The sequence below is a fragment of the Netta rufina genome (genome assembly GCF_964035555.1).
Source record: "Netta rufina genome assembly, chromosome: 6".
NCBI lineage: Eukaryota > Metazoa > Chordata > Aves > Anseriformes > Anatidae > Netta > Netta rufina.
In genome coordinates this window covers 11,531,378-11,559,153 of record NC_140129.1, presented here as the reverse complement: position 1 = coordinate 11,559,153, position 27,776 = coordinate 11,531,378, and the positions used below count along the sequence as shown (strand labels likewise).

Here is a 27,776-nt window from a genome sequence, read left to right as displayed (position 1 = left end):
TATCCATAAACAGGGTCTGCCTGGGGTGCGGGGTAGCAGTGACAGCCTCACGTGCCTTTCTTCAAAAGCAGCATGAAGATTTCAAACTATTTTGGAGCTCTGAAGCGTGTGGGACATTCATAGGCATGTTTCGTCTCTTGGCTTTTGGGATGAGAAACCTCATTTCAGGCAGTGATGTTTAATGGACGAGAGGTTACTGAATTCTAAAGCAGCCTTGAATCCAAAAATGCGCTGCAACTGCACAGAAAGCAAGATGTGCTTTTCGTGCTGCTCGTGCTGTGTAGGTGTTTCATCTTCAGTATTTGCACTTCAGAGCTGCCTGCATGCCTCCTAGTGCAGGTGGAAAATATATTAATAAAATAGTGATACTGAAGGACAATTTTGGGGAAGTTCCTGTAAATAGTAAGTTATTGTATTTGTGTCTGGGCTCTATTATTGTCCTAGAATGAAAAGTCTTGCAGGTTACACAGCGTGAGGGAATTGCAGTCTTTGGTATTTGACATCTTTCATTTCTTGAGCTCTAGGACAGTCACGCCTGAATTCTGAAAGAGGTGACTAAAATATCTGTCCATCCATCATGAAAAAGCCCAACATTAGTTTTCATCTGTCGAGATTTCATATAGTAGAGAAGGCTTTTTTGTTTGTTCCCATAAGGCTGCAGAAACAAATACCATTCAAATACCTTGTGTTGAAGGTTTGGGTTGCATTTTTTGTTTGTTTGTTGTGGTTTGTTTTTTACTTTTTTATTTATTTTTAAGCCTGAAAACTTGAAAGTTTTCCTTTCAAGTCAGACTTTCTGCTCCAAAGTTTCTATGTAGGGTGACACTACAGAAACTCTCGGAGAACAGGAAGGGAAAAGAATGAGAAGAGACAATAAAAGGCATTGTGTTTGAAAATTCACAGTGGTAGTTCTTATGCATAATTGTAGCTCGTGAGGTTGAATCTAGAGGTCTGGATTCTGTTATGGAAATGAAACAAAATTGTTTTCTTCCTGAGTCTTTGCAAAATCGCTGCTTTGAAAATTATCCCGTCAAAAAAAGAATAATCGGCGTTTATTCATACCGCCACCACTGAGCACTCGTAGAGATATTTTATTTTGTATTGTAAATATGCTGCAGTCTCCTAATTCATGGCAAATTTTTGGCTAGAGTTTAAAAGGTTTGGATTTACTCTGCCCTGCAGTCAGGCATGCCATTCAAAGCAAAAATTATCATTTGCAAATGAAGACTGAATGGTAACAAGTAGAGACAGTGCCTGAGCCCAGTGCAGTCCCAGAAGTCTTGCATTAAATCCTAAATCAGGGCAGGAAACGCCACAGTGCTGGTATTACTGATACGCTCGTAATAAAGATAGCGAGTGCAGTTAAGTCGCTGCTCAGTTGTCTCCACAGACCCTTAAATACGAAATAAAACAGTTGCCAACATTTCTGCAGCGCTGTAGTAATCCCAGCAGATATTTTCATGTTTTATCAGCAAAGCTTTTTAAAAGGAGTAATTTATTAGTAATCAACAACACGTTAGCCAAATTTTTCATAAAAATGGATTTTGGTTGTTTTCCTTGGTTTTTGTTCCCCCTTTCCATTGGAATATAGTGCCAGCTATTCGTGTGCTTCTGCTTTCATGTCTGATGCAGGAAAACACATTCATCACTGCTTTTGGGATGCGTTTCTAATTAGTATGTACACTGCAGCCATATATTTGTAGGGAAAATGGGGCCATGGTCCAGAATGATAGGCTCTGGCATACCAAGCGTTACACGCTTGGGTGTGCTCTGGATGGGTTTAAGCGTAGCCCTTTCAAGCCTGCTCTCTACTGTCTTTGGAAGTGTGAGATTTGTCAAGAAAGCTGGTTTGCAGTGTTGTGTGTTTATTGAAGAAATACAGGGAAAGCTGTAGTCTTTGTGAGCATGCCAGTTCTGTGAGACAAGTTGCTCTTGATTTGATTTGCTATGGGAAAAAGCTGGAAGAAGCCCTACAGTGGGATTTTAGCTGGGGCCACAGAGCACGCCTTTCAGTAGCAGATGAAAACCAAATTATTTTCTCCACCAAAGGGGATGACAAGGCATTTTTCAGATGCATATAATATTTTTTGAAGAAATCAGAGGGAAAAAAAAAAGTTTTTAAAACATGAGGGCCTTGGGTAAAGCATCAGTTATGAAGAATTTCAATGAGAGAGGAAGTGTAATTTAAGTCTGAGGAGTTTCAGCATGTGAAGACTGCTGGGAGATTGAGTGCTTATTATGGTGTAATTAAATTATTTTAAATTGTTCTAGCAAGAGAGCTTTAGGGTTCTGCTGTTGTTTGGCTGGCCATCACGTAGGCTGCAAGGTGTCTGCAGAGCTCTTTTGACAGATGAGGAGCATTAGAGCTGTGTTTACACTCTCCCTTGCACTAGATCACCAGGATGGCAGAGCATTACTTGTTGCTGAGCAGTCATCTGTCTTTGCTTTATCTTTGACTTTTGAGTTAGAAGATGGAGGAGAGGCAGCCCTGGTAGGGTTAGAAGTTTGTATGGACTCCACTCGCTTCGTACTGGTTTCACTGGTGAAGGAACATGAGGTGCACGAGGTGATCCAAGCGCCTGTGGGACATCTGCTGGGCTATGTAGAGGTGATGTTTTGTAGCCCAGATTTGAAAGAGCAGGGATTTTTCTCAGCAGTTTAGTCTTCTCTGATTTTGTCACTTAATAATAAGTACAGACTTGTGGATAAGTCATGGGTTTTTGCCTTTGGCTCAACAAGACACCAGGCAGCTTTCCAGTTGTCCGACTGCTTTGGAAGGAGGGTTTTACTCAGGGAACACAATGCTGGTCTGGCAAATGCTTGCCATGGGGCAAACATGATGCCATAAAGAAAAAAAGAAAAAGTTTTCCAAAAAATGAGGCTACTGTAGAATGAGTTGGAACCAGTCCTCTTTTGGTTGCATCACTGGTTAGAAGATGGGAAACGCTGGTGGGAATTACAGCCCTCCACAGGTCTGTGTATTCATGGAAATGCTGCAAAGCTGGGATGGGCTGTAATGTACTTTGCTGCAGGTATGGGGTTTATTCAGGGGCGTCAAGACAAAAGATATTTGGAGAGAAATACTGTTGGTGTCATGATAACAAGGGACTAAATAGTAAAGTAGTACACGAAATTCAGTGTTGCTGGATGCAAAATAATGCCAGTGGGCAGGAAGGAGACCTGGACTGGGGCAGGTGAAAGCTGAATGACTGCTGAGCTGAGGATGTCAAATGATTTTATGGGATGGAAAGCTTGAAGCCAAGTCCTTTTTCTGTACACAAACAGCACAACTCTTTTGCCCAGGAGTTACCATGTAGGCTAAAAGAATAAATGGGCCTGAAAGGAGATGTAGAACTATCTGGTGGGGGGAAGCCCATAAAGAGCTGGTAGATCTTCCTGTTCTGTTTTAAATGATCAGGGAATGTTTGAATTTCCATGAGTTCTTTATACTGGTGAGTGTCACAACAGAAGTTTGAAGGAGCAGGAAAAAGCTTAAGAGAAAACCAGTTAATCACATAACACCTTTCAATCTCTCTTTAAAAACAAGGTCACAATGTCTCAAAATCAGTGAGAAAAAAGTATATTTGTTCCCTAGTGGTTGGAAAGTCTTGGTTTTTTTTTTCCTCACTGGTTTGTTTTATACGAGGAGCCTTCAATTCATCGTAGCTGACGCTAGCAAACCTCCTCCCACCTGCACACATCCTGAGCGCAGCAGAAAAGGAAGAAAGCACAGAAGCACTTATATCAACAGATGTGAGCTCTGATTTAAACAACTGTAATTTATTCCCACTGATCTTTAGCAACATCTGCAAGTACAGCATGCACTATTTTTACTTAGCGACATTACCTTCACTTCTCTGCAGCGCACACGCTTTTTTTAATCTGTGCTTTACATGCACCGGGGCGTTACGTAATCCAGGATAATTAGAAGAAGATTTTAGAGAAATGAGTTTGAGCATTGAGAATCCACAAAATATTTCCAGCACGCTTGCAGCCAAATACTTCGAAACACTCAAAGACTTGATTTTATGATAGCTAGTATTGTTAATTCTTTTTTTTTTGTTTTGTTTTCACGTATAATATTTTCTTTTTTTCATTCTTAGAAAAAGAAATCTAGTGATTCTTATTTTTTTTTTGATCTTTTCCAGAATCTGTTCTTCTATTTTTGATTGTAAGGTCCTGATTAGACTGTGTAAAATATCTTTGCCTGTGTGAGCATACTGCAAAGCACAGACAACAAAAGTGACTTCCATGGAATGTAAATGAGAAGATACTTCCTAGCAGGTCTTAGAAGGAAAAAATAGGTGAGCATTTTAGTCAGCGCTTAAGGAGTTGTGGTTGGGTACAGACAGTTGGTGTGTGCTGCAGTCACCGAAGTGCTATGATGAGCTGTGATGAGAGAAGGGCAGAACTCCTTTGTTCCCCTTCACTTTGCAGAGTCACTTGTCTCTGCCTGTCCCTGTGTTTAATCTGTTATCTGCATGGCTCTGAAAAGATTAAAATATTGAAAAGTTTTTTAAGAACGTCCTCATTTCGTTTTGAAATGGCTGCCTGTCAGCATATAGTTAGGTACAAGTAGGAGCCTCATCGTGTGTATTAATAAAGACTTCATGTTTAGAGGAAGGACAAGTTCTTTCAGGTTTCACCCAGAAACATCTTAGACATTCCTTTTAGGAGAGGAAGGCCTCTCTCAGATGGACCTTCCCTCATCATTTTCTAATAAGCATCCATGCAAAGGTTTAGGGGTCTGCAGCAGGACCCAGGAACTGAATTCGTTCTCTCCACCTCTGAAAGTCCTCAGTTCTCCTAAGAGCCCGTGTAGCAGAAACAGCAGCTCCTTTGTTGGAATAAGCAAGGCTCTAACATTATTCTCAAGGAGATAAGTGTGCTCATCCACTCAACAGCAGCAGATGTGGAAGACTCGGTATCTCTGACGCAGTTGTATCCTCCGGTTCAGGGGAGAAAAAGAGAAATACGCGCTCTTGGATCAATGAGAGGCAAGAAATATGCTTCCTCTCTCCGTAAAGTCCTTCCAGATGGTAAGGCTTGATGTGCTGTCCCAGCAACAACTCCTGTGATGGCAGCTACATCAAAGGACTCGCAGGCAGGGAAAGCCAAATAGCGTCTCCCTGTAATGAACTTCAGAATTCAGGAATGATGGAGGGGTCAACAGCAGCCCGAGCACCAAACAGCAGCAGCTCCAGAGCCGGCGAGCAGTCCAGCTCAGGGCCACATTAATAACATTTTCCACCATGGCAGAGTCTACGCCCCTCTGCCGCAGAGCGCTGATGACTTCAGTGGGACTGTTCAAACACTTGCAGTCAAACAGATGATGAAGTGCTGCCTTGGATTCGGGCCCAGCAGTCTCCAGACATCCGTTCTGGGGAAGGTGGCTGGGTGTTAAATCCTTATCTTGGAGATGTGTGCACGTGGGATGGGGCAGTGGAGAACTTGCTGCAGGAAGGGGCATCTCTTGATCCAGTCCTCCTGCTTGGTAGCTGAGCCGGGGGGACATGGCAGAGTCTTGGAGGCTGGCTTCTAAACCACAGGTGGAATACTTTCTCTGAGTACCTAATTTCTTTCTGCAGAAATAACTCTCCAAAACCGCTCTGTCTTGCCCTCCTTGTTCTTGAAGTGCTGCCAATGCGAGCCTGGTTTCTGCAGGCATCAAAGGGCCTGAACTTAGCGGTGCTTGGCTCGAACACCAGTGACTTCTGCATGGTTTGTGGGGAAGGCTGGCACAAACGGACATCTGAGGGGGTCCGAGGGTCCTTAGGTAAAGCCGTGCACAGGACATGTGAATTCTGCTTTTCAGTGTTTTTATTTCTCTGATGCCTTTACGATGAATAAACGTGGCCCTCTGCAATTCTGCATCCATGGAGGGGGCCTGGTACTTACTGTGATGGGGCAGAGAGAGAAAGCACCTCTTAGCTGTTAGTGTCTTGAATCATTTTCTTTCAATACGAAGACAGACACGTTAGATTTGCTCAGTCCAGACTAAGCAGTGCAGCTGTATCTCCCTCGAGTGGAGCCTGCAGGTAAGAAACATGGGAGCCACCCCCTGCAGAAGTGAGGCAGCAGAGTCCTACCAACCTTGTCCTTATCTGAGATACCAGGAGCCAGAATTAATATTACAGGCACGAGGTCTGTCGTTTTCTTAGTAAGAGCAAAGACAGCATTCTCTGTTGCTTAAGCTGTGCGTATCTCCCACTCACAGACAATGGGAGGAGAGGATGTGAGAAGGCAGGCTGCTGGATCTCCCAAGGGAGCACAGTGGAGGCATCCTAATTGCAAAGTAACTTGACTGTCTCTTACTATTTTCACGGGACTGCTGATGAGGAGCCTGGAGACAGACCCTCGCAGAGCACTACAGTAGCCTGCTGGTCGGTAGGGAGGAGAAGAGGTTTGCTTTTCCCACCCTGGCAGGGGCTTTTGAAGGGACATGGTCAGACCAGTCCTGTCTTCTGCAGGCAAGCTCCCAGCTCCCAGCAGCATTGTATATAACTCGAACCCTGTTGTACTTTTGTTCCCATGTTACTGCCCAAATTTGTGGGGGCTGAGGAGAGCCCTGGCACCACAGAGGTACCATAGGGGTTTTCCATCAATGCAGTAGCTCTCCCCAGAGTCTGTGACAGTGCATGTATTGGCAACATCACCTCAGAGATTTTTTTTTTGTATTCTCCTAAAGCTTTCATATTTTACTGCGACTTCAAAACCATCCTCAGGGCAGATGGTGCCAGAAACCATCCCCGATAAGAGGGCTGGAACAATTTCCACTGGCTTTAGCACAGCCGTGCAGGAGGTGGCTCAGTGTCATACGGGGTGACTTGCATCTCCCCGCAGCTTAGTAAGCAGATTGGATGCCAGACAAAACAAATAACCCGTTTCTCTCCTTCTCCTTTGCCATTGTTTCCATAAATACGCTCGACGGAGAGTCATATGTGAAAAATAGCTGGTGATTTTTCACACTGAGAAATGTTGCATTTACCCTGTGATGGATAGGATATCCATCCTATTGTGGACAGGGCAAACGTACAGCAGAGCTATCCTGACGTGGGACCATCCCAGTAGTCTGGATTTTGCAAAGGCTGTGACTGGCAAGAAGAAAACAAGCTTTGCTTTCATCGCGGCGCGCCAACAGGCCAGGGTGCTGGGGAGGAGATCCAGAGCCACGTTCCCAGCGGTGCCCCTGCTGGAAGCAGGCCCCGGAGCCGTCCTTCCCCCTCCTCCTCTCGGCAGCTTCCAGCTGAATTGTAGTAAAAACTGAGCAGGCATTTTCATCGTGTGTCTGCAAGCCGATCCTGCCTTTGTGCCGTTGTTGGGACGAGTGTGGTAAAAGCCAGCGCTCCAAAAAAACTTTTTGTTTGAATTAGAACATGATCCTGTGGAACATCGGCACGGAGAGTGCCTGAGGAATGCCTTGCCCTTGACCTGTTGGCATGTTTTCGGGGGGAAACTACAGAAGATGCTGGTGCTGTCAGATAGTTAGCGTTGAACTGGATGTCTGTAGTCAGCACCTAGGCACTGAAGGTCTGTTATTTTTGATGAGAGAGGCTTGATGTTGTGCTTCCCCGGGGAAGGCAGTGTCAGCAGAACCTTACCCCAGCAGATGCTGGCGGGCGTAGGCTGGGTAGGCTTTTCTTACGTGCTGTGTTCTCATTGTGTTCTTCTTTTCTTAGGGTGGTTGAATGATTTTCTATACCTCTTTTTGGCTCTGGGTTCGGTTTCTTCCAGCAGTTGCGGAGAAGTGCTGATGTGGTGGTGTTAGAAGTGGGAGCCACCTGCAGGTTTACATTGCTTGAGATGCTGAATTTGCTTCTGAGTTACAGCCCTGACCCTTCAGCATCGCAGAGCTGTAGCAAATGGTCATCTCTGGAGTGTCTTTTGTTGGGACAGCCGTCGGTGGTGTCACGACTGTCCTTGTGCAGCCAGCCACCGTGGCACTGCCCCGCTGCTGCTGAGATCAGTTCTGCAAATTCACACATTCAATACATTTGGATAACTCTCTTATAAAACATGAGTCTCCGTTTCCTGGCCATCCTCACTGCCTCTAACCGTGGCTCCTCTGTGTCTCGATCAGGTCGACAGCGACACGATTTGGAACGAAGTCCACTCGTCCGGTGCCGCTCGCCTGGCCGTGGGCTGTGTCATCGAGCTTGTTTTCAAAGTAGCCACGGGAGAACTGAAGGTTGGTATGAAAATAATGTTTTGCTTTGGAATGGGCTGCGTACAGGATCAACAGGGCTCAGCTCACGGCTGTGTAGTGCAGGAGGTCCAGTTAGCCTCATTTTAATGGCACCATCTGGCTTCAGTCATAAAAATCTTTGAGGATATCAGCAAGTGAACAACAGACTCCTGGTGAATGTTCTTACGCACTGATTAAAAGGGAGAAAGAAACCAGAACAGCAAGCGAAATCACTATTCCGGTGTTATTCGAGAGTCTTTTTGTTGCCTTCAGCTGGGCCAGCCAGTTCAGTGACCTCATGCAGCATTTATTTCTTTTTTCCTGAGTGGAAGGAAAAGCTGTACCAGCCAGTTTCCATAAAATTCACATGGATTTCTTCCCACCCCAGAACAAGGGAGAGCATCATCCACTGCTACGCTCTTGTGAGGAAACCATCGAGAACAACTGATTCCAAAGCAAAACTAGCGCTTCTGGCCATGACCTCTGCACCCATCCCTGTGAGATAAACTTTCCAACCTGTCTCATTTCTTTCTTTTCTTATTTCTGTGTGCAGAACGGATTTGCTGTTGTTCGGCCTCCAGGTCACCATGCAGAAGAAAGCACACCCATGTAAGTATACGTATGGGCTTTATTACCTCGCTTCAGTGTTTGCCTGTTGTGTGACCTACAGCTGGAATTAGAAAGGCTTTTTGTTAGGTTACTGTTGCAGAATTTCTTGCTTATTGATACGTAAAACAGCATGCCATTCAAAGCTCCTCTGGAAGAGGGCAAAATCTTGCTTTGTGGTTTGGGGTGGCTAATTTTTAGCAAGAATCAGCATTACAGCCATGCTTTGGAAAAACACTGATGCTTTCATTTACTCCCGTGAATTGTTTTAAGCTAAATGCTGATGGCTCACCCCATGTGAGGAAAGCAAGGATACGCAATTAATAGCCCAGCAAACACACTTGTGTCCTGGCGTCACAGCTCTGACTGCAAGGTGGCAGAGCAGGAAGGCTTCATGAAGCACGAGCTGCAGTCAGGCATCTTGCATGTGCTTCATACAGCAGGGCTGGTGTTAGGGCTTTGCATACTTCATGTTGCACTCCTGTATCTGGTTTCATGCCCTAGGTGCTTCAGCGCAGTGTTCTGAGGCCTCCAAGAGCATGTCTGCTCCCTCCCAGCCAATGCACGTAGCATCTCAGTGCTCCAGTCCTACTCTTCCTTTCTTTTTCCTCCCTGCCATGTCCTCAGCCCATCTGCTCTGGTCCCCACCTCTCACACCCAAGGTTTGAGGGTCACCTGTGGGCAGCTGGCAACGAGCAGCATCTCGTTGCAGCGGGGCTGGGAGAGCACCTCCTGAGAGATCAGGAGACACCTGCTGCCGCCTGGCTGTTTTGTGTTCCTAATTGAGCACACATGCATCTTCCAGAGAGGAAAGCAGAGTGAAAGCAGAAGAAATTTCTTCCTACTGTGTTATGTCTCAGATGATAGATGCATTGGGACCAGGGAGACCTATATTTAACACCTCTCATTTTCCTCTTTTCTCCCCCTTCTCATCACCTTCAGGGGCTTCTGCTATTTTAACTCCGTGGCAATTGCAGCCAAGCTGCTCCAGCAAAGACTGAACGTTAGCAAAATCCTAATAGTGGACTGGGTGAGTAAACACTGGTTCTTACCCTTCAGGAGAGCAGGTGGAAAATAAAAAAATATATATATATTATTATTTTTAATTTCTTGTGGGGCCAGCCCAGACTTTGTAAGTCAGTGAAAAAATGTTGTTTGTAGTCTGTAACCCAAAATCCGTTTGGTAGGTTGGTATTTTTTTAATGTTTCAGTAAAAGAAATGCCTATTTAAAAGGTCCATAGTTTTCAGAATAAAATTGTAATTAATATAAAACAAGCCCATAATGCAATCTCAAGGATGGGTAACTGCAAACTGCGATGGTTTATTTTTTTAGGGATGGTTTTTGGCCTTAACTGCTGCGATCCATCCCAGCTTTCTTTTCAAGATGTGAGGACTGGTTGCCGAGAGGGATATGGGCTGTCGGGCATGGCTGGACCGGTGGTCTGGATGGTCTCAGTGTCCTGCCTTGGGGCCAACACAGCCTCCGTGCGTGTGGGCTGGCAGTCAGAAGTGTTCCCTAAATTGGATCAAGACAGTGAAATATTCTGCAGACAGTGCAGTGGAATTGAGAAAGAGCTTGTTTGTGATTTTGCTATGGTGATGTATAGATTTAAAAACGTGGCAGATACATTTTATTGATTTAAAAATGTATTTATGTGGCTGTAAAGACATCTGAGTTCCTGGGTATCGGCCAAGACTTTTGATTAGATTGCAACAAATCTCCTGTGGGCAAGACCCACAAGTTAAAATGGATATATTTGTCTTTTTGTTTTACCGGATGGACCCACCAACTGTTTTTCATGTCACAAACAGGAGCATTTTGCAAACCCATCCTGCTATGGGCTGCATTTCTGCACCAAGTAGCAATGCAGCAGAGGGTCTGGTCAACAGGTTTGTGTCATTTAACATCACTGGGCCAGACCTGATAACTTTGCAGGGCACTTCCTATCACTGGTCACCCTGCAGACTGATTAAAAATGCGTATTTAGGGCAACTAATACAGCCTTTCCATCCCCAACATCCCTCAAGACTAGGTATGAATCCAGTTCTCTCAATCCAAGTAAATTGGTCCTGGTTTTAGTTTTGGTAAATGTTTGAAATTGTGTTTATTTTCATTTATTTTGCATGTTAAGTGGGAAGTGTAACCTGAAGCCAGCTGTGCCAAACAGGTTACTCTCATTTGCAATAAACTGCTTCAATTAGATCAGCACCAAAAATGAAGCTCAACACCAAAGAAAATCCCCTACAAATCCCACGTTGATGGCTTTAATCTGCATTCTTACTAAGGCGCTAACCTCCCTCATATAATGCACTCTCTGTCCCCGAAGGATGTACACCACGGGAACGGTACTCAGCAAGCTTTCTACAATGACCCTAATGTTCTTTATATTTCACTACATCGCTATGATGATGGGAACTTCTTTCCCGGCAGTGGTGCTCCCGACGAGGTAAGAGCATGGATCTGCGTAGCCCCCACCCGCGTCTGTTAGGATCTGCTCGGGGTTGTCAGCCAGGTGCCCCCAAAAATCTTGGGGTAGGGCTGGAGGGAAGCTCCTGCGGCTGCTCCCACCCCTGTGCTCATTAGCGCTTGATTGGGAGCGCCTTGCCCAGGCCTTTGTGGTTGCTGTGCTCCTGTCCAAGTCCTAACAGCCGTGGGCATCATGTCCTGCCCCGAGAGCTGGCAGGAGAGCGCGTGCCTTGGCAAACAAGTGAGTGAGTGCAATTAGGCTGTGCAGTCCTGGTGGGACAACCTGTTCCAGAGCCCTGTGCCAGCTGTCCCAGACAGCATTTTCTTTTACAAGGATCAGGGCTTCATCTATTTTTCCAGCCTTCCCCCTAATGGCCGCTGGCTGCTGCAGAAGGGCTGGGCAGCTCTTTCTCCTCCAGATGGACGCTCCTGCATCCATCACCTCCTTCCCTTCCCTCTGGACTAGCTGGAAGTATCGTCCTTCAGGGATTCGGGGCCAGCACAGAGCATCTGAAGACCCAGACCCAGGGACACCTTCACTATGGTTCACTCTCCCGTTCAGCATCCCTGGGTAGTGAGACAAAAGCTAAAAATGCTAAAGGATGCTGCAAGTGGGCAGCACAGACACAATCATGATTTGAATGATAGAATCAATGAAACCTTCCCTGCCCTATACGGTACAGTACGCTCTTCTGAGCTGTAGTTTTGGTGTAATTTTGGATTTGAAATCAGTCATGCCTAAGGAGTGTTCTGTTATCATCCTTCATATCTGACTTATCAGAGGGAAATTCTATGAAATGCTAGTCCTGCGTCCTCTGAGGCATTCTAGATTACATCTGAAAACTCGTAGAATTCTTACCCTGTCAGTTTTACATGTTCCCGTTCAGCGAACATCGATGTTTCCATTTAGGTTTCTAAAGAAACTGGAACGTAACGCGATACTCCTTCATTACCCTGTTTGTGCGCTACTGTTCGGGGAATAGCAGCAGCTCATTGCATCAGGCTTGATTTCTGCTTCAGGATGCACGAAGGCCTGAGACCTACTTTTTTTTCTGCTGACTCTTTAAATTAATAATCTAATGATCTCGTTTACAAAATACCTAGTATTGTAAGGAAACACTATATATATATATACATATATAGGAAATTCTATACCCGCTCTGTATTTACGATTCCTCGTAATTTTTAGACATGCCATTCCAGACTGAGTACAACAAAAAAATACAAAATAAATTAAATTTAAAAGGGATAAGTAACCCACCTTGGATGGATGTACCCCCTGTGTTTTTCTACCAGCACTATTTGCAATGATACAAAGAATGTGAAATAAAAGCTCTGCAGCTTTTTTTAGCTTAATTATCTGGCTGTGTATTGTATACCAGAATTCGTATTCAATTATTATTATTTTTTTCCGTATTCAGAGACCTGCCTGAATGCAGGCTTTTAAGGTTCAAAATGAATGGGGAAAGCATGGCTTGCTTCTCAGCAAATGAGTTACTGGAAACCCTTGTTTTATTTCTCAGTTCTCACTTGTTTCGCTTACTTGCAGTGGATGGGAGGGTGAGGGCATTTGCAATACAAGCAAGGATAGGGATTTACTTACATTTAGCACCCACGTGTCCCTCGAGCAGTGGAAATCTCTTCTTTGTGAACCATATTTTTCCCCAGTAGAGGGGGAGCTCGCTCTGATTAAAACTATGTTTTTTCCTCCCAGTTGCAACTACAATAAAATACAAAACTGTGCTTCTGAATATAACTGAAAACAAATTAAGGGAAGGTATTGCATGTAATGTGCTCTCCTACAAAAGGACCCACTTATTGGTGAGGTGTTTTTTGGGTGAGCAGCAGTCAAATGTAGCCTGCCTACAGCTCCCATAAGCATCATAGCATTTGTGAGCAAGGAGGAGCTTTATTTTTACTCTTGTCTGGGGACTGGGTCACTCTAGAGAGAAAAATTAACCTGGCTGCCACTGAGCTATTGAATCAAAATCCATATTCAACTGGAAAAATCCTGAGAGAGCAGAGAGGTGTTGCCAGAGTTCACTGTCTCTGTATGTATAACTAAGTACCATTTCCCTTTTTCAGGTTGGCACAGGAGCAGGAGTTGGTTTCAATGTTAACATGGCCTTTACTGGTGGCCTTGATCCACCAATGGGAGACACAGAATACTTGACTGCTTTCAGGTAATATTCAAGTTTTCCTCTCACAAACATATTTTTCACCTAAACTGGGTTTCTTTCATCTTGTGCAGTCCTCCTTAATCTTGAACCTGTCTCTTGCTAAGTTAAGAAATGCAGGTTTTTCATCTTGTTGCAGTTAACTTTCAGAGTGCCATGTAGAATAAAGATGAATTAAGTAAATAGGATATTTCTGGCCATAAGGAGTGTATCTGTGACATTAAGGAGATTGACGTACTCTCTGCTTAGCACTGATTGATGTACGAATGTAAAACATCTACTGATATGAATGAGCTCCTCTGTTGCTGACCAGGAACCTTTTTAAGCTTTTTGGGTGGGTGCTTCTCTGGGTAAACCCACCTGGATGGGGAGGGAAACACAAAACAACTTTTCACAAGTTACCGTGAGTTGAAACTTCAGAGTGCAGCTGTCCCAAGGCTTGAGACGTTATTACTGTGGTGTGTGCAATGGGACCCGACTTCTGGGCAAGTTGGCCACGCTCTCCTGCAAGAGCTGTGCTCGTGACTTCCACCCCACCTCACTCCCAAGCTTACCTAGCAAAGGGACGTGGGTTTGTTTCTATAAGCCATATTTTTTATTTTTATTTATCCAAAATACTGAATTTATTTCCCCTGTTCTAGCCAACTGGAATTGGAACCAACTGAGCTGTTGGTTTTGTGCTTTCCTTACTGGGGTCTGGTTTCTCCCCAGAAGCAGCACGTTGTGTTTTATGAATAAAAATACAACCATCTCTGAAATAAGTGTTACTCATCACTCACTGCTAGTGTGAATGAAGGTAAGCGGAGCTGTGGAGCTGAATGAATGTGTTGCTGGGATATCCTCCTTGATTAGCAGTACCTAATGCTGTCTGTAAACCGTTGTGTTGGGTCGTACAAGCATATTCAAGAGTGCTCTGAAAAACTGTCGGTGAGTTTGCAAATGGAGCAGGGAAAGAAGCCACTTTTTGAGCCACTTGTTCCTGTGCTGATGGTCTTACCCATAAATATCATGCTCTTGTGTGATACCTGGGGAATGCAGGGGCATCTGCAGGGAATCCTTTACCTGATCCTTATTTTACTCTCATGGCAGCAGCGTCAGAAGAGGTGTGTGAAGCAAAACACAGGTTAACAGACCTACTGCCATGTGCACCCAGGCTGTCGTTTCTCTGACCAGTGTCACAGCGGGAGTGATGCAGGACTGGGGGTTGATCATCTTGCTGTGTCGAGCAGCTAAGGCGCAAAATACATGTACCTCAATAGTGTGATTGTACATCACTGCTGTTCTGGGGACTTGCTGCAAGCCTAGGCTGATACATTTGCCTCCCAGACCCGTAGAGAACGTGAAAAAGAAGGTATTAAAATTAACTCTGGAAGCAGCAGGATAACAAGATGAAACAGTGACAGATCTTTCTGAGTGGAGGAGAGCCTGTAAGTAATGCAGTAATGAATAGAGGCCTGTGTGAGACTACACTTTCCTTTCCGATACTCTTTCCAGGAGAAGGAATAGAATTCCCCGGGCTCCTGGATGTGTAGGCTTCATTTTTCTTTGAGACTGTCCTGTTCCACCCTGTGTCCCCCCACATGCTGTGGGTCCTGCCTCCCCAGCATGCCTCTTTTTTAACAATTACCAGTTGAAGTGGTTTTCTGTCCTCAAACCAAATTTAGTGCACTTCTGGCAAACACCCTGCATACATTCAGGGGGACACACGTGCCAAAACATGAGATGCAAATTTCTGGCAATAGCCAGATGGAATGTCGGCTTCACGGAATAGCATTGCATGCATTAAATCTGGGAGCATTATTTTCTCTTCTCCACTGTCCGTGTGTTTGTATTCAGTTATACTGAGCAAAAAGGGCTTTTACTCCTCAGCATGCCATTAAAAAGCCTTCAAAGAATGTATACAATTTAAAATAACATCTAGTCAAATAACTGTCATTTGTCTTGATGTTTTATTCCTGTTACAGGAAAGCAGCACTTTCCTCCAAAGTGGAAGTCTGTTTATCCCAGCAGTCAACAAGACTGATCTCTTCATTATAAAGAGAACCTGTAACTCGCAGCTGAGTGACATACTTGCTATTAAATATTAATTGAGTTTCAAGGCTCCTGGAAAATTGTTCAGACCAGTCTACGCCGTGAGACCTTTGCCAGCCATTCCTTAATAGACGCTGGTGTCTTTTTGCCCAGAGACTGCAGCTATTTGGGGAACATATTTTGTAGCTACTCTCAGCCCTTATTTTGCCGTGGTTTCTGGGTAGCGAGGTGCTTTGTGACTCATCCTCATAGGTAGCACCTCCCGGAGCCTGCCCCATGTGCACACCTTCAGTCAATAAGTTAAATTGGAGGCTTTTTTAATCTTATGCCAAGTTTGGTCATGATAATACATTATCAAGTGACCTTTTTAAATCTTAACCAGCTTCTTTGAAAAACATTTTTTTCCTGAATCTTTCTATTGATTTTAATGTAAAATTATGCTTTGAAGTTTTCAATTTATAGTCCCCTGAGAGTTAGAAAGTGAAGGGAATGGGTCATATATCCTTTTTTTTCTTCTTTTCTTGTGTTCGCCCCTTGAGACAATGCATGCCTTCAAGGCAGCACCTTGTTATTCCACCCCATCGAATGCCACGTTGCATTTGCTGGGGATCAAACCTAAGATGAAGAAAAGATAAGAAAATTGGCCATAATGAACTCCAGAAGCAGCAGGCATTTTCACCATGAACTTGGAAACTCACAGTGGAGAACTGAGCTTTAATTCAAACCAGTCCAAATGCCAAACTGTGAGGCTTTGAAGTCTGCAGAGGAATCAGTGGAAATCCTTTGAGCTAGGCAAAGATACTGATATACTTTTTCTTTTTCTCCTTTTTTTTTTTTTTTTTTAAGCCTTAACTCTTGACGTGCTTGTCTGCTTTTAAGGAAGAAAGCCATCTTTCTGTGTAAAAACACTGGAAGAAAAATATGTGTCATGCTTTCCATTTTTTCTCCTGTTTCAGGATAAACAGGTATTCGGATCTGATGAAAGCATGTGCGCTAATGAAATAATAACTGAGATAATTGTCCTCATAAATCAGCCTCCTGATGAATGAATAAATAAATCCCAATTAAACTTATCATCCCCGCACTGAAAACCTGCTTCAGACCACGTCATTCCACCCTTCCCGGAGAAAGAACAGTAACTTGCTTCAAAGGCTTTCTGCTGATCACTTCTTCGAGCCGTGTCAGCCTCCCTGTGTTTGCACTGCAGCGTTGTGCTGGACAGGGTAGCGTGACCTCTTAATATTTATTAGTGCCGCCGAGCCATTTCACAAGTGAGAACAAGAGTTAAAAATGTGAAGCGGAGAGCAGCCGTGCCTTGCACTTTGTCGCTTATTGTCTTCATAACTGAGGACTGAAATCACCGGCTGCAGCCGCACGCTGCGTCCCGTCCCGAGGTTGGGGTGAAATCACGGCTGCTAAATTTGGGGGGGAGCAGGGTGGGGTCGCCCCGGTCGCTAACAGACGTTGAGTCTGACAGCAGTGATTTGGGAGTTCGCTGAGAGCTTGGCTCTCCTCCACGCTATCGTAACTGCGCTCTGCCTGCCCTAGACAGCATTACATTATAATTTAGCTGACCATTTACTGCGCAAATGTTCCACGGCTGAAGTCACCACCAAAGTATGTGGGCAATACAGATCTCACAGATTATGCAGAAATGTATTAAACTCTAACGCGTAAAATGCAGGGGCATATAATTTAAAATGTCCCTAACTCATCAAAATGTTATTGGTATTCACTGCTGTTATTCCGTAGTTATAGAAACAAACGGTTGTAAAATTCCCCCTTTTTTTTTCTTTTTTTTTTTTTTTACCAGGGTCTGTTGTTCCCTGACTTGTTATACAAGAAATAATGTTTGCTCCTATAAATTCTCATGACATTTTCAAAGGTTGTGTAAAAGTATAGTATGCAAACCCAGCTAGGAGACCTGCCGAAAAAATGTGAAGGCTGTGGCTAGATCCCTGTAGCACAAGAACAACAATTACTTAGTGAAATTAAATTGTATTATACACAGGAGTTTTCCTCTGAATTTGCTGTAAGAAACTTTTCCTGATGATTTTAGCAGTTGTGTCGTTTCATCTGATTTTTTTCCAACCCTGACGGCAGCCTCTCGCGCAATTATAATTCCATGTAGGGTTTGATTTCGTGTTACTTTTATTTTTATTTAAAACACCTCAAGCAGAAGCAAAGCCAGGACTGTAGCTTGAGGGGTCCCTCCTCCTCCTCCTGCCCTTCTCGGACAGACCGGAGCAAGCGTTGAACGGGTTTGGGAGCCAAGTTAGTGGGGGGGGGGGGGGGTTGTTCTTTCCTTCGATCCATAAAACGTTTCAGAAGTGAATAAGGGGGAGGGCGGAAGCTGGTGGTGTTTTGCCTGGAATCGTTGTTTCTGCATTTTAAATTTCGTCCTCTCTGATGCTTATTTCGTCCCCAATTTCCTAATCCCTTTTGACGTAGCGAATGACCGTGGAGATGGCTGCTTGGAGAAACAAAGACTGGAGCCTTCAGGAAGCCGATCAGCCTCCGGAGCAGTGGATAGCGTTTGGTTTTATATGGCCAGCAGTGGGAAAAGAGGTTCTGAAAAAAGTGCTCAGCCTTCTAAGTTGCACTGATTTGCTCGCTGCAATTGAGCATTTAAAAGAATCCCCCGTAGAACTGTTTAATCTGCCTGTCATTTATTAAGCGTTTAATCGGTGAATTGGCCAGAAATAGACTAAGAAGTATTCAGTCTTCTGGAAAATACATAGAAAATTGTATATTTTCCCCCCAAATGATTGCAGAACATGATCAGCAGGTTTTGCTGTTTGCAGCCATCAGTATTAATGCATAACTGTTCAGCTTAGCCATATTCAAAGTCAAACGAAAGGATTTACTTTGTACTAAGCAAGCAAAACAATCGGCCAAAATATAGAAAATTTAAAGGTATAACCCTTGTGTTTAAAAAAAAATTGGCATGGCTTGACATGAAGATTCAGTGTTGTGAACCCTTTCATTCCCCAGTGAGTAACTTTGCAGCCACCTTAGCCCTCAGTTGAAAGACCCAGTTTCAGAGAAAACTGCTCACCTTCTTGATAGTAATTTAAATCTGTGAATAGTATGATCATCAGGGCAAAATCATAGGCTTGTTTGAAGTTTAATTGTTGTTTTCTCTTGGGACTTAGCTTTAATGTGATGGATCTGAGCGAAAAGGGTGTTTTCTTCTGTGCGCTAGAAAAATTCAAAACCGAAAGACTGAGTTAAATGTGCCTGAAACGCTGTCCGCAGATGAAATCTCAGAAATACATCACTTGAAAGCGGTTCACTTGGGCTTTCAGTTGCCTCAGTCCTAAAATTTCACATGTGAGTCTCATTTGTTTCAATTAAAAGGGAAGAAGGAGGGAGCGCAGAGGCAGGAGGGCTTTGGCACGCTGCAGCCCCGGGCAAAGCCCGGAGCTCCTCCGAAGCCCCATCCCCGTGCTCTGCGCCGTCACGCTGACCATGTGTTGATTCAGACCAGGGTAAAGTTCTCTGGGCAAAAATATAGCTGCACATGTATGGGTGAGTGTCAAGCAGAGCTGGGGCTGCGGCTTTGGAGCGCTGGTGTAACACTGGAAAGAGGAGGAAGTCAGCAGAAAGAGCAGCCCGTGAGAGTCGGACGAAGGGAAAGGTTCAAGTCCGGATTTGACAGCGCTGTTGTGTTTGGGTGAGCGTGGCAGTCACGGCACTGAAAGCATCACCTTGCTTATTTGATCTGACACAATGCCCCCTGGCACTCCTGTGGGTCTCAGCAGCCTCCGAGCACACACATCTCCCAGCCCCCTGAGCACAAAGCTGTATGTTGGGCAGCCTCTGTTGGTCCATCTTGGATGGGGAGCCAGGGGACCCTGCTGCTCACAGTTCTTAAAATTTTGAGGGACCAGGTAGAAATTTATTTTGCATTCAGAGCACTAATAATCACTTAAAAATGAAGCTGCGCGCAGGGGGCAGCCCGTTGCTGCAGTATGGTCGCCGCGTCCTCTGGACATCCTCAGCACGGCTTCTTTTAACCGTTGTCAGAAACCGATTGATTTACGTCTAACCAGCAAGCACTGCTTTTTCTCTCCCCAAATTTCTCCAGATGGGTTTCACCTCCAGCAGTCGGAGCTGCCTGTGCGGTGTCTGTGCCACTAGAGGGTATCTCCGACCTACTCTCGCCGCGCTGGGGCTCTCCTTCGGGTGCCTTCGGACCTGGCCAGCAAAACCTGGTGGCCCCGTGGTTGTGCTGGTGGCTGGATGCTGCCAGACACACGCACGGGTTTGGGTTTGCTCTGTCGGGTGATGCCGCGCAGCAGCTGAGGTTCTAGCAGCTCTCGCCGTATTGTAGCTTTGGAAAAAAAAATTGATGATTTTAGCAGTTCTGCTTGGGTTAGGAATTAAATAGCTCAGCAGTACTTCAAAGCCCAGGGAAAAAAAAAAAAAGCTTTGCCACGTGCACTTGCTTCAAAACTGCTGGTTTAGTCCTTTGTCAAGGAGGTGGTTTCTACTTAAAGTGTCTGTGGGTTTCACTAACCAGGCTTTGTCGGCTGAAAAGCCAGCAGCAGGAAAATACACTGTTTTGTCTTCCTTATGTAATAATCTCTCTGAGGACAAAATGTATACGGCAATTAAATTGTTTGAGGAAAAAACTAAAATTCTGCTTTCAGATTCGGTAAGAATTAAAATCTTCCTCAGTACAGAGAAGGCGAATGCTGCCCAAAAAGCTCTGCGACCTGTAACCACCAGCAGAGAATTGCTTTATTTTCATAGCAAGGAAAAGAAAATTAGATCCCATTTTTTGTGCAGGTTTCCATGTCTCTGTGCAGTGAGACTCAAAAGCAGGAAGATTGCAAAAAAAATAAAGTTTGAAGGTTTTTTTGGGCTGCACGGTGTCTCAGCATCCGAACCAGCCCTGCGATGTACCCAGTGTCCCTGCCCGCACGGGGACACTGCTCAGTGTTGGCAGTGGAAACTCTGTGGTGGGTTTGACTTCCACTAAAAGTGGCTCGTTGCATGGTAGATGGCAATGCTACCTTAAATTGAAGTGTGCAGAGGGCAAAATGGCATGGGATCAGATCAGTCTTGGGGCAAATACCAAAGCTGCTGACGCTAGCAGATGTCTTGTGGCTGTTTAACACAGATGTAAGAGGAGATGGGAGCTTCTGTGTCTTGATAGCACCTGGGCAATCTCAGCACAAAATAGACCTTCCTGGGGGATTTCTGATTTTCAGAGCACCCAATAACTACTACACTCAATCAAGGAGGACCTTTTCTGTTCTCAGAGCATTCTGTAACCACTGTAGTCAATAAAGGTGAAGCTGTCACGGCTACAAAGATACCTAGAGGGTTGTGTTTTGGTGTATAAATTCATTTCATGCTCCAGAACACTAACCTTGGCAGTAGCCATTCCTAGGACAGGGAAACAGGGAATGCTGCCATCTTCAGTACCATAAGGGATGGCAGTGTTCAGGATTCCCTAGTCGTACAGCTGATACCGAGGTCTGGAGAGGTATCTCCAGGATTGGGTTGGTAAGCTTATACGGGAAAAAGAACATAATTTGGAAAATATTCCTGTATACAGGGGGCCTTGAGATTAACACCTCTTTGTGCACCTCCTTGCTTTTCCACCATTTCCTGCAGTTATCATTGCCTGATCCAAAAACTGAAAATGATTTTCAAGCCCATGGATGCGTGTACCCCGTGTAAGGTGGTATTTATCCAAGAGTGCTTACTACAGGCTTTGTTAATCAGAAAAGATTGTGTGTGACTGTCATGTTTATTCAGAAGCTCCGTTGCTTTCACTTTTTTCATTGCTGTGATTTCAATTCTGCTGTGTTTGTGCTGGAGCTATTAGATGAAGAAGCAATTACTTGCTCTCTGCAGAACTTTCCCGTTTCGCTTAGCTGGCGTATTGACGTGGGAAATATGGGGTGTTTGCAACCTCATGGATTTTGCACAGAAATTTAGTAGATTGAAGAGAGAAATCAGGGCGAAGATGCATTTTGCTGAGAAACCACAGAGATGCAATTTGGTCCTTTTTTAGAGGACAAGATGTCAGAGGATGGGAAACTGGATCTGGGCGTATTTGGGCTGGATATTTGCATGTTAAAGCTCATTCAGTGCCTGTGGTAACCATCCAGCCCTGTCGACTTTCTTTTGTTTTGGTTCTTGGTGGGCCAGCTGAGCAGCAAGTTCATGGACCCAAGGCTGGCAGTGCCCCAAACAGCTGCACGATGCAGTGGTAAGGGTAGCACTCACCTGCACCACGACATCCCCAGCCTTTCATTATGGGTAATGAAAAGCGCAGCATGGAAAAAATAAATGGCTTTGCAGATGCTGCCAAGACTGATGGAGACGTTTAGGAGGAGCACGGGGCTGTAGCTAGGAGACAAGTGCCACACACCAAGGTTGCTGTAGGACAGGTTTTCCAGGTGGTTTTGCAGTCCGGGCCAGATGCTGTCTTATTTTCTCCTTATGCCCTCGGTGCCCTGACATATGAAAAGCAAGATATGATCACAAATGGAAAACACAATGTATGGCAAGTTATTTCCCTGGTCAAAACCTGAGGTTGTCAGCAGAGAAAATAAACCTTGTTGAAAAAATAACATGAGAGAGGCATATTGACTTTATACTGTGTGGTGTAGCATTGCGAGGTTTTCTGCCAGCCAGGCTCTCATCTGCTAATTAAAAAGGAAATGGACTTTGCTACTGTGGAGAAACACCACGAGGCTTTATAAACCATTTTCTAGATGGCTTAAGTGTTCCTTGGTTTGTCTGAGAGCCAAAGTAACGCGTCTGCCATTGTTCAATTCTGTTGCAGAACGGTAGTAATGCCCATTGCCAACGAATTTGCCCCAGATGTTGTGCTGGTGTCGTCTGGTTTTGATGCGGTGGAAGGCCATCCCACACCTCTGGGAGGATATAACCTGTCGGCAAAATGTAAGTTGTGGATGGAAAAACAGCAAAGATCTGAAACTGGTGTAAATTGTTGCTGTCCTGGGGGCCAAATTACAATATATCCAGGTTTTATCTTTTGGGAGTCTGCCTTCAAATACCTTATTTCAATGGCAAATTTTTCAGACTTTTTGTTGCATTTGCATTTGTTTTGTCACTACATGGTATGTATTTTAGTCTGGCTGAAGCCTTTGCTTTCTTGAAGCATTGCATATTTCACTTTTAAGTGCAAGTAAATTACTCAAGGAAATTACCATGTCACTTGTACTCATATCTTGGTGGAAGACAGCTGCTTAATTAGAAAAAGTTACATTTTTTTAATGCAAAATTGCAGAAAGAGGCAATGCCAGATAGAAAAAGATAAACCCCTGCTCTGAATGCTAGTAGACATCTACTTCTTCCTCTAGGATACCTTAATAAAAATTGGGGCCAAGTATATTTTTTCTCTATCCTTGAAACAATGACATGGGTCCACAAGAACGTCCCTTTTGCTTTGCATCTGTAATGTTTTGCATTGCACAGGAGATGCACTCAGCTCCACACACACACACACACACACAGACAAAACTCCTCCTTTTTCACAGTGCTGGATTTATCTGGTGCTGTGTAATTAGGGTCATTCAGGAAAATAGTTTTTCTTGCAGAAGCCAAAGGATATTTTTTAAGAGTTTGCTTCAGTCAGGAAACTTATTCTGTACGGTGAACTTCAGACCTTTGCAAGGTAGCTGAACCTATAAACTTTATACAAGAATAAAGTGAAATAGATTTACAAGAGAAGTTATTTAAGATATCCAGAAACACTTTGTAACAAAGAGCTCTTGTTTACCTGCCTGTTGTATTTCCCATGTTGTGCTACTCTCACAAAATGTGAGGCTGGTTACTGCGTTACATGCTCGGCCATGAGTCTTTTATCTGGCTGTTAACTTGCCAGTTTGCAAAGGCACTTGCAGAGGCTACGAGACACTGCAAAACAAAAAGCAGGGAGCATGGGTGAGGGTAGAAATGTGCAGAGTTCTCTTTCATTTGGATCTTTTTTTTTCTTTTTTTTTTTTTTTTTGAGGGGGAGGGTTGGTCTGAGGACATGTTTTTTAAATCCTCACAGCTTGGTTCTGTTTTGTTTAAAGGGTAGAAATGTATTGTGTGTCATATGATCAAAGCCCCGGTGCCCCAGGAATTTTTATAGCATATTATATACGGGAAGGAACGTCTGTTAAGGACTGCATGTCAAATATCTCTGGGGCGCTGCGATGCCGCTATCACAACCGACAGCACCGGCAGCAATTTCGCTGCTTTCCCCTTGCCCTCCTCCCCCGGTGCCTCCCGCACGACTTCTCCAGCGTCGCCTTTTCCTTCTCGAGCCTCATGCAGCAGGGCGAGGGTGGCTCCTTCCGTCCTCCTCCTCCCTTTCCCCGGGTGGCCTCTGCCACCACATCGAGCCCAGGGGCTGCCAACAGGGCTGCCGGGGGCCTGCGGTGCCCCTCACCCAGATAACCTCCAGCGGGGAGGCTGACAGGGGCAGCGGGGTGCGGATCCATCCCGCGCCGCTGCAGCGGGGAAGCGTGGCTGGAATTCCGAAACGAGCGCATGAAAAATCAAACCTGGCTTATATTATGCCTTTAAGTCCGCTCGGATCCCTTGTGGTTTTTTAATATGATGTAATTCCTTTTTATAACGCTTTGATCCTTCGCCAGGAGCCTGATTCCAGCGACAACCTCTGCCCTTCTCTCGCATTTCCTCTTTCCCCTCGCAGGCTTCGGGTACCTGACGAAGCAGCTGATGGGCCTGGCCGGAGGCCGTGTCGTGCTGGCCCTTGAAGGAGGCCACGACCTGACCGCCATTTGCGACGCCTCAGAAGCATGTGTTTCTGCTTTGCTGGGAAACGAGGTACGGGGAAACAAAAAACATGCCACCACAAGGCCACAGTGGCGTTCCTGGTGGCACCTGCCAGGTGCCTCAGCCTCTACCCCCTCGTCCCACAGAGTTTCCAGTTGTGGCATTGGCTTTGGGCTTTTTACTCTCCAAAACAGGGAATCTGCCCAGTTTTTCTCGTTGTTTCCTGTCCTTCCATTTGAAGGAGACAGGTTGATTTAATGAGCACATCCTATATTATTTTTACAACTACCTTTGTTTGGCAATCCGCACTTTAAAAGGATTGAAATAACTAAAAATTTGTTTTTATTCCTTCTCCAAGTAGTTTGCTTTGGGCTTCCAGGGAAATGACTGATTAGTTCAATTTCATTCTGAAGTACTTGTCCAAGTCTTCCCCTCTCTTTGCAGCCCCCCTCCCTAGTGGTTCAGCAGATTTTCTCCACCGGACAGCTTGCTTGACACTATTTTCTACTGTATTTTTTCCTTGACATTTTATTTTCTACATTCTGCACATTGCTGTGTTGAAAAAGCCTTAACTGTGTTACAGAAGTTGGCAGGAAGGGCCAGGGTGTTTGATTGCAAGATAAGAGCAAGGCAGAGAAGTACAAAAAGGAAGTCTAGTTTTTGGTTTCTGGAGAAGTCGGGGTGTTTTCCTGCAGAGGCAGATATTTCGGCTTTTCTTCCTGTTCTTGCTGCAGTGAAATTAAAGAATAAATTATTCAGATTCCTCGTGGCCATCCTCCTTGATGCAGAAGGATGGCTATTAGCATCCGCTGTAGCTGGCACCATTTCTTCCAGCATGACTGATAATTGAAATGTTCCCAGTGGTGGCATTTGACCTGTTTTGGGCTCAAGGTGTTCAGGCTCTTCATGCCCTACAGAAATACTGCAGCAAGTAAGTACGGCGATCAGTTGGAGCAGCCAAATCTCAGACTGGGGGCCTTGTGCATCTGCCATGTCTGTACCTTTGCATACATTTCTGTTCGAGAAGCATACATGTATTTCTCTATAATTTGTGGGCTTGTGAGTATGAGCAAATGGTTTGTTTGGGTCAGGCCTCCTTCTTACTGGACACGTGTTCTCCACATGGAGGACAACCACAGTCATCCAAATGGCTGAGTCTTGGGCTGACACAGTAGACTGCAAAAAAAAAAAAAAAAAAAAGCCTTGCATTAATTTTCCGCCTAGGAAAATTGCACCTCGCTCAGAGAAGCATGTGTTCTCCCAGCTGGAGCCATGAACATGGTCCCTGTTATCTGCTGCAGTTGTAGCAGGGACTCTGGAGCTGTTCAAAGCAGTTGCTGAGGATTGATGACGCACATCAAAACAGCAGCACAGTGCGATTCCTCAGGCTACATATAGCTAAGAAATGCAGCCTTGCAGGAGAGAATCCATACAGATTTGAAGTTGGAGGTGGCTGAGAAACCCAGGGCTTGGCTAGTGTGTTTGCATTTTTTAGGCTGCCTTTTTAATTAAGAGATTGCCCTCAGCACCCTGTGCAAATGAGCAAGTCTCAAAAAGCCGTGATGAGTGCAACAGGACATGAAGAGTCTGCTGCAGTGACTTCAAATGCAAAAGACCTCTGAAGGCAGCAGTCTCGGCGACAAGGCAAGAAATCTTCCTGCCTGTCATTGGAAAATGGAGGTTCCTCCTAAAGCTTTTGCCTGCTGTGGAGAACACAAGCAGGCTCTATCATCTCCGCCCTTTGCTGAAGATGCCCTAGTGCAGGAACTGATGGAAGCCTTGTGGTCACCATTTGAAGGTGCAGCACCACAGAGGAGAAACCAAGCAGTATTTCAACTCTAAGTTGAAATACTTAGAGTCTGCCTCCAAGAGGAGCTGACTTCTGGGGCTGCTGGTGAGCCCTCAGCAGGCTTGCAGTGACTCGGTGACCATCAGCCTTTCTCGGGTCTGGGAGGTTGGATCTGCATGGAGGTGCAGATCTCCTGTGTTTGCTGACTCTTTTTTGAAGAAGTGCTTTGTGTCACAATATCCACACTTTGTGAAGGGACAACAGCGCCTGGGGAAGCCTCAGTAACCAGACCAATAGATCAAAACATCAAAAAATATCAAAAAATAGATAAAACAGCTGTGTTTCATAGAAAGCATCTGCTTCAGTCATCCAGCATCCCATCTCCAAGCATCCAGAGAGCATCCATTCCTTGTGCTTGGCCAGACAGTTCTGATAGGGCTCTCAGCGTGATCCAGCTCATCAGGCTGTGCTCAGCCCTCAGGACAGCCGAAAACTCAGGAGCCAGCTGCTACATCAGCATAGAAGGAACAGGGCTTACATTACACCTATTTCTCGTAAGGTGATGGTGATGGCACTGTTGTCCATACAGGCAATCCCTTCAGCTCCATCCAAGTTTGGATGCAGCCAGCTCTAGTGGCAGGATGCACTTTGAAGGAGAGACTGAGGAAATAACATGTGAAAGATGTCATTCCTCTCACTTAATGTACTGCTACGATGCAGGCGGGTGACCACAATGTGGTGTGAGGATCTGTGTGCAATAAATAAGCACTTGCTCCAAGCCATGAATGTGTTTGGAAGGGTGTAGCTTCGGGGAGATCTTAGCACTCACGAGAGCTTGGATGTTGTCAACTGGCTGAGTGTTTTCATTTAGCAGAGTGAACACTGATCCTTAAAGGTAAAAAAAATCCTTGTGTTTTTTTTTAATCACCAAATCAGGACAGCTATGAGGCGCTTTTAAATATTTAAAGATGGACCTGTGCTCACTTTTCCTAGGTGGGCCATAAGACTGCACAGATATCACGATAATGTTCGCTTACCCACACATCAAAAAGCAGGAAATACTAGTTTTATCAAGGTCTTTTATAAAATCTTTTTAATGCAAGGAAGTTGGAGGGAACTGCTGTTGCTTTGTCCCGCGGCCCTTTGATGAAGTTTGATATACAGCGTGTTAGACAATTTTGCATGCACGCACATGGACAGCCAGCTGCGGCCGGCGACGGGCTGCGGGGAGGTTTGCTCACTGAAGAGAGGTGGCTGCGTTACACGGGGAAGTGGTAGGAAATGAGGGGAGCAGTGCCAGTCCCCAAAGCGTCTGCGTTCACCGGCAGAGATCAAACCTCCCGCTCTGGAAAAGCGTTATGCAAAGGCAAGAGCCGCCTTGTTCCCAACTGTCCAGGAAATTAAAACAGAGCTTTAGCTTTGCAGCAGATTATTTTAATGTGAAATGAGTTAGTGCTGTGCGAGGTGGCTTGAAAAATGTACGTACGTTGCTTTACTTACAAATTTAGTTGTTCGAAACTAGCACGACTGCAGCTGAAAAAATCAAAGGCAGGCATCATGCGGGAGGAGCTGTTAATGCTGACGATGCCCGTGCTGCTCTGTCTGTTCCCAGGGAGCAGTGCTGGTATTTAAACACCAGAGCATCGGTGGCCTGGGCAGGCTGGACACAGTGCCAGCACCGTGCCCAGAGCAGAGTGTGCAGCTCCTGTGCCTTGGGAGCACTGCCAGTCCGTGCTACAAACACT

General features: G+C 45.1%; 1 protein-coding gene across 38 annotated transcripts in view; it reads left to right on the top strand.

Moving 5' to 3' along the window:
- Window positions 1-27,776, top strand: part of HDAC4 (histone deacetylase 4) — a 234,312-nt gene that overhangs the window by 196,313 nt on the left and 10,223 nt on the right. For all 38 annotated transcript variants that reach the window (XM_084288680.1, XM_084288701.1, XM_084288688.1 and 35 more), the window contains 7 exons: window positions 8,081-8,188; window positions 8,739-8,794; window positions 9,734-9,821; window positions 11,120-11,239; window positions 13,345-13,442; window positions 22,276-22,394; window positions 24,160-24,293. In XM_084288680.1, the coding sequence (XP_084144806.1) occupies window positions 8,081-8,188; window positions 8,739-8,794; window positions 9,734-9,821; window positions 11,120-11,239; window positions 13,345-13,442; window positions 22,276-22,394; window positions 24,160-24,293 (723 nt within the window). The remainder of the gene's footprint in view (window positions 1-8,080; window positions 8,189-8,738; window positions 8,795-9,733; window positions 9,822-11,119; window positions 11,240-13,344; window positions 13,443-22,275; window positions 22,395-24,159; window positions 24,294-27,776) is intronic.